General features: G+C 37.2%; 1 protein-coding gene across 1 annotated transcript; it reads right to left on the reverse strand.

Moving 5' to 3' along the window:
• Positions 1–924: 924 nt before the first annotated feature.
• Positions 925–1,718, reverse strand: LOC111178514 (signal transducer CD24). The gene has a single exon (XM_089908684.1). It carries the CDS (start codon positions 1,695–1,697, stop codon positions 1,473–1,475), a length of 225 nt encoding a protein of 74 aa, XP_089764810.1. The 5' UTR covers positions 1,698–1,718; the 3' UTR covers positions 925–1,472.
• Between the last annotated feature and the right edge of the window lie 11,379 nt (positions 1,719–13,097).

Consider the following 13,097-nt stretch of genomic DNA (forward strand, 5'->3'; position numbering starts at 1 on the left):
CAAATCAATTCCATAACATGAGAAGTTACTATGAATCAAAGCAGAAATACACAAACACAATATACAATCCAAAACAGATGTACAGCATTCAGGTATGAAACAAAAGAGAATGTTCATTCACACACAGTAACTTGAGATCTGTTGGATATGGTTGTTCCAGTGTAGATTTCTAAAGATGGAAAAAAAATGACTTTGGTTATCAAGACCACTGTGGTCATATTAGATTTTGGAACATCTAAGCATCAGTGTGTGACCATGCGAACAAAAGACTTTAGGGAGTGTCTATTTTTAAACAGGTTTCTGTGCACCAAGGCAGTTGTGAAAAGATTTACTTTCCAAAATCAAGCCCACTTTAGGCTTAGGACCAGGTTCTAACTATCTAAAAATATTGAATGATAACAGAAAGTGTTCCAAATGTGGCTACTCTGATTCAGTTTAAAAAGAAGTATTTACAGAAAAGAGTATAAAAGTTTTTCTGAATTTAATGGAAGCAAGCTTCCAGTCTTCCCTTGCCAAATATATTTGGTTATAGTGTAGCTCCTTCACATATTTGCCTTTTTAATTTCAAGATTTGTCAATTTTACCTTCAAAACAGATCATTTTTTAAGCTGTAAAAAGTATTCAACATATGCAGAAATAAAAAGCATTTAGAAATTAGTTGAGATCAAGGTAATTCTTCTCTTTATCTGTTTAGCTAAATGAATCTAGTGCTCTTTTTGAATAAGAATAGTTGATAAGTATATAAGTGAAATGTACTCATTATGCTTGGATTTGGGGTAGATTCCAATCCATCATTGCCCTGGTACATATCAATGACTATATAAAAATTCAAATGCAATGTCAAACCCAAACCCCAAGGGAAAGAGTTCATTTCCCAAGAGAACAGTGATAGCTTAACATAAAATTTTCTCTGGAGTACATCAGCATTAAATTAGTACTGCTGAAACAACACATTGAGGTTTTACAGTAACACCTGGAAGTTCCTTCTAATGTACATATAAATAGAATCACAGAAGCTTTCTGTTTTACCTCATTGTTTTATGGCCTTACAAATTTAATGAACCAAATGAAAACTGAATCTCTGTTCCACATCGCATTCTTTATCTCTAAGTAAGATAAAATCTATTCTCACTTTCAAGGTAGAGTTTTATGGATCCATACTTCTTAAGTCACATTTAAGGAAATCATCTCTTAACCAATTTTGGAGGTTGTCTCTCTTCATCTTGTACAGGAAACTCCAGCAGATTTAATATTGGCATTCATCATCTAGTCAAACCCTTCACATGCTCTTCAAACCAATCAAATTTGGGATCCTCAACAGTTTCTGTCAATAAAATAAGGTGTGGAACTTGCAGATTCATTCAATGAAGACCTGTTGTTTTTTTTTTCCCTTGTCACACTGGATGTCTGGATGCCATCTGAATTGGGTTTAGAGGATGGGGAAGTATAGATGTTTCCTGGCCCGAAGTCTTTTAACAGTAGAGATGTAGAAGGGAGACCGAGGTCACCAAGAGACTAGCTGTTGACTGCAGAGCACCGTCACTTGCCTTGGTGGTGGCATTCGCTGGATTGGGGGCAGCTGACGTGTGCTGGGAGGAGTTACTTGAAGGTGTTACAACAGCTGTTTGATTTGAATAAATCTGCGTAGGTAAGAGCAGTGCCAGAAGCAGCAGCCCCAGTCCGAGCCTGGCCGCCATCGTCCTGCCCAGGTCTGCTCCGTCAGTGCGCAGTGCGTCTCACTGCTGCACTTATTTTACACACAGCATGATAATTACTTCTCCAGGCTTTTTTTTTCTCTTTGTTTAGAGGTAACTAGATAAGCAGTTTTTAGGAGACAGTCACAGACACCCATTACTAATGCCTAGAACATTTGGGGAAGCTTCAAGACCATTTGTAACACCACTGAAAACATTTTCAATAACTGGAAAAATTTTGAAATGTAAATTGCTCTTGATGTTATATTTTAAAAGCAATTTTGTTTGGAAATATTAGTGCAGTCTACAAAGGAACATCAAATCATACTGCTAAGGGGACTAACAGCCATTGAAGCTTCAGCAGTAAACTGGAGATTTCTCATTCTTTTCTTTCTGCTTGCCCTCCTTTCTTCCTGCCTTCCTTCCTTTGTTCTGATATATATGTGGGATACAATACTGAGCGCAAACAGTCATTATCTGCTGTAATCCAGTGAGACAATCAGATATTAAGCAAATAATTACACAAAAAAAGTAAAACTTTAGAATAGGTAGAAATATGAGAGCATCTGACAAGGGATTTGACATAATCAGGGGGTCAAATGAGAGCTTTCAGTGCCTTTCAGACATCCAAGGAGAGTTGGATAGGTGATTGGTTAGATGGCTAAAGTCAAAAGATTGGTTGTAGTTAATAGATTGATTATAGGCTAGAGCTATCCTGATTAACACTTGTTTTCTTTACGTGATCATTTGAGATGGCCTGGATGAAATGCATTCTTCCAAGTAATAATTCCCAAGCATGTGACACAGTGGTTGTATGAATGTGGTCTTCACTGAGCTGGAGTTTAGTCTCATTGAAGGGGAAGGATAGGTGTGCTTGCAATAGTTATGTGGAAAGCCCTATACAATTCAAAGCCAAAATGAGAACCAAGACAGTGGCTGATGCAGGGGCCCAAAGGAGACAATCAGGGGCTCCTGGCATAGAGTTAGGAAAGGGGGAGGAGGAAGGAAGAGAAAAATCATCCTTGTGAGGGATCAACTATGTCAAAGCAAATATCCACATAGAAAGAAGAAAGATCTTGGCATGTACAGGGATGCCATGAAATAGAATAGTTCTGAAGTTATTCCGGTGAGCGCATGCAGGTTAGGATTTCAACATATGAATTTTGAGGGAAAACAAACATTTAGTCTATAACATTCTGTATATACCTGAATTGAAATGAAAAAAAGTATCTGTGAGTCATTTATATGATCAACATCAACTAGTAGCCACCAAGTGAAGAATAAAACATTAGAAATATATCTAAATGTATTAAATACACTTGTCATCACAGAAATAATCCATTGTTAAGAAAGGTCTTTTGATATCATACATAGAAAATGAAAAGCGGCTTTCTTTTTTTGTAGCATATTTAAATACTGGCTCTTTTGTGATTATATGCCCCTGAAGGCAAATTATTCCAGAAATAAACAAGGTAGAAGGCTTTTCTTAAACAAATGATTCTTGAAAATGGCAAACTTCACAGTTATTTAATTTTTCATTGTTCTTTGTTGCACTAATCAGCCCCTTTCTCTTTGTTTCTCAATGAAGAATTCACTTTCCAAAAAGGAAAGGAAAAAAAGGTTCTCTAAAAAGGCACATAACCTCTCTAAGCAAGGCTTTACTCCTGCGTAAAACAAGGACAGCAGGGGCTGGCGTCATGACTGCTACAGCCAGGGGGCGCTCCAAGCAACTCACATCTATCAACTCAATTCTTACCACTGTGAGGTGGCTGTCCTCTCCTTCCAGGTGAGGAAACAGGTTGGGCTACTTGCCAGTGATCACATGCCGAAGGAATGAGGACAAAGGGAGGGTTCGAACCCAGGGACTTTGGAACCAACATCTGTGCCTTTGGCCACCATGCTGCACTGTCCTATATAAACATGCCAAGCCTACCTTCTAGGATTCTTCTGCAGACCAAGCCAGACAAATCACATGAAGTACTTAATACATTTTAAGGAGTGATGCAAAAGTAAGTTAACATTTTTATTAAAGTGAGTGATCCCAGGATGAAAGGAAACGTCCAAGGCTGTTGGAGATAACATTACCACAAATCTTCACTCAAAAGTTGCCTGATTTGAGATGTCAAATAAATTGGAGGGGAAAAAAAAGAGAAAGAATTTGCATGTTTCATAGTACCATAAAACATTGTTACTGACATTATGTCTCACCACAAGTAAAATAAAGTCTTGATAATATGAGATACATTAAACTCTGGTATCTGATTAAATCACACGTGAAAAGTATAACTTATTTTGTGAATGAGGCTGTATTGGGTCAGGCTATGAAAATTTTATTTAAACTCCCTTTATATTTTTGGGTGGACACAAGTCACATTTAGTGTATTATCTGTCTTTTCCTGAGGAATTCTGAAATTATTTTTTTCTAATTCATTTGAAAGGCTGCAATGAACAAAAATAGTTGTTTCATCTTGAATCTAGGATTATTCTATCAGTAAACATAGCAGCCTCAAATTTATACTTTTATTACTATTCCTTTTGACATCACATTGCTTTTCATCATTTACTTGTAAATGTAGCAGACGTGAGCCACACCCACATAAAATATCATAGGATAACATTCATAAAAATAGAAATGTATGATACATAGTTAAATAGTTGCAAGGATATTATGAAAATTGTGAAAAAAATAAATGTTAGAAATTGTTCTATATCAATGTAAAGCATGATAATTATCATTGTTTTAAAAACTTGTAAATAGCTTGATATCCATGAAACAGTCATAAATTTCAGCATCTTTTTATTTTTTTCCCTTGTGTCATATTTTAGAGATGTATTTTATTTTCTTCTCTTTCTGTAACCTACTTAGAGTCATCAAAGTAACTTGAACTTGGTTGATCATTGGTTTAACAAGCAAGAAGTTTGTGTGGTAAGCAGTGGAACATCTAATGATGTGCGATCAAAAGTGCAACCAAAGTGAAGTGGCAACATTGAAACGACTCTTAAAGGTGCATAATCCTAAATCCTCTCCAGGGGTGCCCTTATTTAAGTGATTTCACTCCATCAGTGGGTGACCCTCGGGTAACTAGAAATATCTAAGACACTGCATAGCCTGAATTCCAACACAGTCATTATATGAAGGGATAAGGTACATAGTAATTGTTTCAAGAGCTAAATGATATTTTAATTTATTGTGTTTAAGGATGAAGTAATAATTATTGAAAAATTTATTAAGCACTAACTATGCTTCAAGTACTGTACTAAGAGCTTTATACACATTACAGTAAGAAGAAAAAGATCCTAATCAACTATACATTCAAGGGACTTATGTGGACTTAGGAGTGAGATGGCTCGTTAGGAACCTGGGTTTGGTTTGGAGGTATTTGATGATATTTTATACCAGGAAGCTAAGAATTCTTCTATTTGGATTTTTCACTGAGGCTGAGGACAATGAATAGGAAAAGTAGAAATGAAAGGCATTTTATTAATAGTAGACCACTGACTAACACCCTCCCAAAGCAAAATTCCTGGTGAAACTGGACAGGAGCCCACAGCTCAAGCTAGAAGCCTAACGAAGCCCTGAGTTTCCAAAGTCCTTGTCTGGATTTCTGCAGAGCCTCCGGTGATGGCATAGTAAAGCATAGATGTGAGAAGGGAACAGAGAAGAAATATAGGCTCCAAGGGAACCAGAGTTCACTTACTAATATCACAGCATAGTCAGAGAAGCAGAGACTAACCACATCCACATAAAATACCATAGAATACTGTTCATAAAAGTATAAATATATGGTACATAGTAAAAAAAAAAATACAATTTTCATAATGTCTTAACACATTGCTCTCAATGTACGGAAGATAAAGTAGTCAGAAAGCATTTCACAAAGGGTGCCATCCTAGTTGGGGAAGTGTGCTGGTTAATTTTATGTGTCAGCTTGGTTAGGCTATGGTGCCCAGTTGTTTGGTCAAACATTAAGCTAGATGTTGCTCTGAAGGTATTTTATAGCTGTGATTTACATTTACAATCAGCTGACTTTAAGTAAAGCAACGACCTTCAACCAATCAGTTGAAGGCTTTAAGTGCGAAAACTGAAGTTTCCAAAGAAGAAGGAATTCTGACTCAAAACTGTAACATAGAAACCCTGCTTGAGTTCCCAAACTCCTAGCCTGCCCTGCAGATTTTGGACTAAAGACTACGACATAACTCCTACCTGGATTTTCAGTCTGCTTCTCTTCCCTACAGATTTTGGACTTACCAACTGCAAAATCATGTTTAAGCCAATTCCTTCAAATAAACACCAATCAACCAATCTAGAAAGAGAAGACAGAAAGAGCTGAACTCAAATATGTGGGATGATTAATTCGATAAGGTAGAGATAGGGACACTTGAGAAATACTATTTAAATGCTTAAAATACATAACAATATATTTTATAACCTATCAATGACGTATTGGTTTCATCTGGCTAAAAACTACTTAAAATGATTGTATTTACGACTGTAAAGAAATTCACAATACGTTCCCACCAACAGAACATTTTCTAAGTCACAATGCATTAGTAATTTAAAACAAATACATATGAAAACTCAGAAGACAAAAATAATTTTTAAATGAATATAATACAACCAAAAATCTTCTAAACTACTCCCGGGTCAAGGGGAAATTTAAGTCTCTAATTATAGAGATCTTTGAGAATGAGATATATACCCAATGGATATATTTGGCTTCTTTACATAATGTGTCCCCCCAAAATTCATATGTTGGGGCCCTAATCCTTAGTGTGATAGTATTTAGAAGTGAGGTCTTTGGAAGGCCATTGGATTTGTACAAGGTCATGGAGGTGGAGCCCCCATGATGGGATTGGTGCCCATATAAGGAGATGAAGAGACAAGAGCTCTCTCTCAGCCTTGTGTGCATACAGTGGGAAGGTGGCTATCTACAAGCTAGGGAGAGGGTCCTCACCAGAATCTGGCACCCTGATCTCACACTTCCAGCCTCCAAAACTGGGAGAAATAAATATTTGTTGTTTAAGCCACCCAGTCTATTGGTATTTTGCAGTTGGAGCTAAGACACTTACCCTGCTGAAAAAAGCCAACCAAAAGAAAATGGTTGGGAAAATTTTATAGGACTGCAGGAAAATCACGAGGCATTTTAACTGCATGTTCCAAATGTCAAGAATCTGTAACTTTTAAATATAGTGGCAGGGCAGGAATAAAGATACAGACAGAGAACGGACTTGAGGTCATGTGGGGGAATGGGAAGATGGGATGAAGTGAGAGAGTAGCACTGACATTTATACACTATCAAATGTGAAATGGATGGCTAGAGGGAAGCAGCCGCATAGCACAGGGAGATCAGCTCGGTGGTTTGTGACCACCTAGAGGGATGGGATAGGGACAGTGGGAGGGAGGCTCAAGAGGGAGGGGATATGGGGATATATGTATATGTATAGATGATTCACTTTGTTGTACAGCAGAAACTAACACAACATTGTAAAGCAATTTGATCTCCAATAAAGATATAAAAATTGCAATTAAAATAAAATTATGAGGATTTATGTCAACCTCTGCATATCAAGAAGAGGCCATATCAGGAAGAGAGCCCCTCGAAAACAGCACTTGCCTTGGATTGTTACTGCAGAGGAAAAACTGGGCAAAAGATAATTTTTTTAAAAAAGAAAAAAATAAATATAAAATTATGACTCTCATACACATATACAAATGAACACTTGTTACAGATTGTATTTAACTCATTAATCAGGAAACATGAAGGGTCCCAACCCGTTCAAGAAGTTAATGTTAGAAAGTTACAGAATTCACTTGCATGTCTATAGACAAGAATTATTTTGCATTGCTACCAGTTACCCACAACTTATATAGTTGTAGCATAGGTCCCATAGACTCAGAATCATATCATGTCTTTCAGACAGAAAATTAGGTAGATGCCCTAGCAAATCATTGTAGATACAGGATTTGACAGCTCTGGTTTTATTGACTTCTATGTAATATGAATAGTCTACTACAGCTGATTTCCCTCATCCCTATCCACTTAAAAAGTCATGATATTTATCCATTCAAGTTGAATTGTTGATATTGGATTGACCAAAAATTTCGTTCGGGTTTTTCCATAACCAATACATGGAAAACCCAAACGAACTTTTTGGCCAACCCAATATTTACATTACAGACTGAAGAGAAAACCACAACCCACTCCAACCAGGCTCTTTATAATTTTTGAATACCATGTTATCTTCCATCCATCCTAAAAATCTTCCCTAAACCCTCAAACTATACAGCAAAACCAAGCAATACTCAGACATGAGAAAGGAAAAAAGAGTAATAGAGAAAATTTATGTAAGGACTGAACATCTTTCTCCTCTTCATTCTGGATTCAATATTCTTTAGGAATTCTTCTGGTGCGTTTTTTCCCCTTCCATGTGCAAATTCTTAATGAGTATGACCATCAGCATTTGTCTCTCTCTAGTTGCCCTGTCCTGGATTTCTAGGCATCTTAATATTTGTAACAAATTCCTTTAAATTGGATGAGAGAGATGTATATACATGGAAAAGGGCTCAGAAGAGTCAATATATCCTTGGTTATTTATAGCTATTTATAACTATATGGATAGTGGAATTATGGGTATTTTAATTTTCATATTTTTGCTTTATTTATTCCCTGCTTTTTCTACAATGAAACTATAGTGATTAGAATTGAGAATCGGTATTTTTTATCTGAATTTTTTAAAGACCATGGAACAATTTAGATGTCTCTTAGAAGTTTATGTTTGTTTTTTCTGAATGTACCATGTAGAAAGCCTTAGGCCAGGAATTTACTTAATGTACTCCTCATGAAAGAATTGCAAAGTTTATAATTCTAATAATTAATTGTACCTTGCTTATGTTCAGGGAAAACAAGTCCCACTTATTCCACCTCAAGAAAATGATGGGTGTATTCTTTATGAAGTTTCAGTAACTTCCTATAGTTACTGAATTAAACATCACCATCACCACAACCACCATCATCATAGCTAATTATAAAAGTTTCATATGCGAGATTCCATTTCAGGTACTGTATAGATATCACACCAATCCTCATAACAACCTGTGTGGTATACACCCCATCTCACAGATGACAGCATTGACTTGGGGAGAAGTTAAGTGCCTTGCTCTTTTGGATCACACAGCTAGATAGTGCTGGAACCAGGATTTGATCTCAGATGACAGACTCCAGATCCCAAGTTTCCAACTCCCAATCTTTCTGTTTTGCAATTGTGTGAAGCATGTGAACAAAAAGGAGAGCTGGAATAATGACAGCTAATGTGAAGGACACACACTTAAAACCAAGCAGAAATGGGGAGCACTTCCCCTCCCCTGCATATGAGTTTACATTTATGAGCTCTACATCTTTCCCAGCATGAGCACCTGAAAGTGTGCACATAAAACTTGCCCTAGAGGTTTTCTGTTAGGTCATATTTCTACATCAGGCCAAATGGCACATGGTTAAAGAATGCTATGAATCCTTGAACATAAACTTCATGTACAATATAGGTGGAAGTGGAACAAAAGTCCAAATCTACTTTCAGTTGAGGGTGAAGGTAGAGTCCATGGTCAGTGAGCACCCTAGGATTTTAGGGCATATCCTGCCTTCACAACCCACATACTATCCCTCTCCTTCTCTACCTTGTAGGCCCATTTTCAATCATTTCCACAACCTACTCAACCATAACCACCTTGTCTTTCTGCCATGTCCACCTTACCATTTACCAACCCTGGGGAAAGCTGACCATCTGTTGTTGTTTATTTCCTACTCCCACTTCTGAGCTGCAAAGAATTAAAAGAAAAGAAACAAAGCCAGGAGAGTTGACTGTAAGTTCTCATTATCTATCTCAACTTGAGCTTGCAGAAATATTCACTAGCAATTTTCTTTCAGTTCTGTATTATTTCCCTTTCCTGCAGTCTCTAACATCATAAAATTTTCCCCCTCACTCCATCCTTCCACCTCTACTCCCTCCCTCACTCTCAAAAAATTTTCCTGAATCCTATTCTTCTTAGAAGGTTGAGACTGTCCAATATGAGTTTCTTCCGTATCCATCCTAGCCATTACAAAATCTCTCTGGGTTCAACCTCTAGGTATTTTCATTTCTGCTCTCAAGAAATCACATCACTTCCCTTGATTACAGCAGTTCCCTCTACCTGAGCTCTTTGCCCCTCATCTTTCTGCATTTCCTTGCTTCATTCTTTATTCTTTTGCTCTTGGAAATATTTATTATCCCCCTCTTTACTTATGCTTTCAAATTTGGCCACGATTCCCTGCTATTTAAACCAAATAAGGATTACCAGCTTCTGGCTCTCCATTATCTGAGCCTTAGTATTTTCCCTCCACATCTTCCTCTTTCAACCAGTTCTTTATCACATTTATTTATTTAACAAAAATGTATGTGCACCCCTAGTACCCAGCTCTATTCTAGTAATAAAATAAGCAAACATATCTGTCCCTTAGAGCTTACATTCCGAGGAGGGAGGGGGCAAACAGGCAATAAAATGAACTTAGAAGCAAAATATACCGTGTGTTAGATCATGCAAGGAAGAAAACTAAATAAGGGAAGGGAGATATAAAATGTCAGGGGACAGGATGTTGAAGTGATAGAAACGGTGACTAGGAAAGAAGCACCGGAAAGAGGATTTTTGAGTAACAGCCTAGAGGATGTGAAAGAACTTGCTGGACAAACATTCAGGGCAAGAGAACTCCAGGTAAGGTGAAGAGTAAGTGCAAAATTCTGCAGGCTGGAGTGTACCTGATGCATACAGCAAAGAGGCCATGGGGCTGAAATAGAGTGTATGCAGGAGAGAGTTGTAGGACACAGGTCAGACAAGTATTGGGGGTGGGGGTGGAAGAGGGAACCAGATCCAGTTAGGCTGGATCCAGCACTAGGTCACTGTAAGGACCTACTTGGTTCTGACAGTCTGTTTCAGTTAGGATAGAGAATTGACCCAAGAAAAGAGTGCTTTGGCAAAATAAGGGATTCATTTTCTCATATTTAATATGCAGATCAGAGATAAACAGTCCAGGACTGTCAGTCATTTTAATCCAAGCTCCATTTATATTTCTGTTCTGCTTTCATTAGTCTGTGGCTTCCCTCCTCAAGTTTACCTCCTGGTCACAAGATGGTTGCTGGAACTCTAGTCAGTGCCGGCATTCCAGGCAGGGACTAGCTGAATAAACCTCTTTAAAAGACATTCTCAAGAACTACCTCCTAAAGACATGTTCGTACATATCACTGGCCATCCTTATTTTATAATAGGGGTTAGAAAATGTTGAATTTTAGCTAAATACATTGCCATCTTCCCAGATTAAGAGTTCATTAAGGCAGAGATGAGCATGAGTATTGAGTAGGCAACTAGCTACCATAGATGGTTAAATTTTTTATAGCTTTTAACGAGAAAATGAAGAAGTCGGATAAGTCTAAAAGTGGAATTCTTAATTTGGTGGTTATTTTATCCACAAAATAAATGCACATGATGACGAATGCTATTTAAAATAAATAAGTAAACCAATTTTGGGAACTATTTCCATCAGTAGGAAAATTTTTTCTAAACTTGGAAAGCTCTTTTATTTTCGTATGGGAACACAACTGAAATCATGACTCTCCAAGATGATTATGAGCAAAGAAGTACTCAAGAGAGACATGGGTATCCTCTATAATTAATATGGCAGAGAAAAATATTGCCATGATGACAAGCCAGTCCACAAAGTGTGAACCAAGTTGATATCCTCTGAAACACTGGTGTCCAAAAATCCTTAGGAGAGATCGCTGTGCTTGAATATCACTTTGCCAACTTCAAATGTTACATATATGTGTGGCAATATTATGTAGAGGTCAAGAGAGAAAAAATAGTTACAAGGTATAGCTAAGTATTCATAAATTTACAATGTAGAGGCGATATTAAAAGGAGAGAAAAACCTCCAGTGTCTCTGCTGGCATGCTGAGTAGAGACAGGAGGCAGATACATCTGCAATTTTAAATTCTTCTAAAATAAGAAAACTCATCATTTCTAGACTCTTTATTTTTTAAGTCATCTGTTGAGGTCATAAAATCTACTGAAGCCCTTTCTGTTCTCATTTCCAAGGTGATTTATTTCATAAAACTATTCCAGATCCTGTAAGGTGGTTTTCACCAACAAGATGATACAACCTTGAAAGGGAGGGGAAATTCCGTTTCTGTCTTCAGGAAGCAGTAACCCAGAGTCATTCTCTGTGGGTGCTACATGAACATTAATTAATAATGAATGGAGGATACTTTACCATCTGTTCAGCACTGATTCAAAATATACTGTTGTTACTTAATTGGATTATGTTTAGTCCTGTAGTTTTCAGCTGGGTGAACACTAATGGCTGGATCTGTGAAATGCTCTGGCAAATCATAACTCCTGTTTTGAAATCCTTGTCTAGAGGGGTGGCTAGTTATCGAATGATAAGTACATCCGAATAGCAATGAAAGAAAGTCTTTTCTAACATTTGGTTTTCTTAAAGTGATAAAGCATTCCCTCGTCAGTAGAATAATTCAAGTCACGTATAACAAGTGACAGCCTAGAGGAGTAGGAGCTGATGGAGGAAAGACAAGGAAAAAAATTTTTAAGGAAAAAAAACAAATGGGATTTACATATATGGTAAGTAGCACAACACTGTCTCTCTTTTTTTTTGTCATTAACCCACCCCCAGCACTTCCTAGCACGTTTGTATCAGAGTTGCCGTGCTGTGCTGCCCTCTGTATGTGCTATAGTGCGCAGAGGGACCAGCAAATGAAATTTCAATTCAGATATAAGACTTATAATCATAACATGATAGTCATTTCTTTATGAAGGAGAAATTGAGCTGTTTTTAAAATTACTTAAGGCAAGAGGCTTCTGAGAGGTTACATTACTTTTTTTTTTCTAACTTTCAAATTAGAATTAAGAATAAGAAGTAAAGATATTTACTTAGGTGCCCAAGGGGAGCTGTGGTTCAGGTTTAGTGTACTCTTTTTCAGTTCGTGGATTGCATGCTAGAGTAATTTATCAACAGCCCAAGTGCTTTATTTGCCCCAGTGAAGGACTTTATTAAAGGTGTGATTTCCCCTAGTCCACTTTCAGCTGCTCCAATGCAGCATAACCATCTTAGACATTTAAGACACCCTATTTAAAAGACAATCAAAATCATGCTTCCACGAGGCATGCTCAGATTAGCAGAGTGTATTACAGAAGCCAATTGCTAGAGTTCCAATCCTAGTTCCACCTCATATCAGGTATGTGACCTTAACCTCTGTAAGGCTCAGTTATCCCTCAAAAGACAAGTGAACATTTTAATAAAATCTACATCACAAGGTCGGTTTGAGTATCACATTAAATAATGCATACAAGGTGTTTTGTACAAT

Source organism: Delphinapterus leucas, chromosome 3, assembly GCF_059928025.1.
Source record: "Delphinapterus leucas isolate spDelLeu-1000000601 "Yukka" chromosome 3, BTC_Dleu_Yukka2, whole genome shotgun sequence".
NCBI lineage: Eukaryota > Metazoa > Chordata > Mammalia > Artiodactyla > Monodontidae > Delphinapterus > Delphinapterus leucas.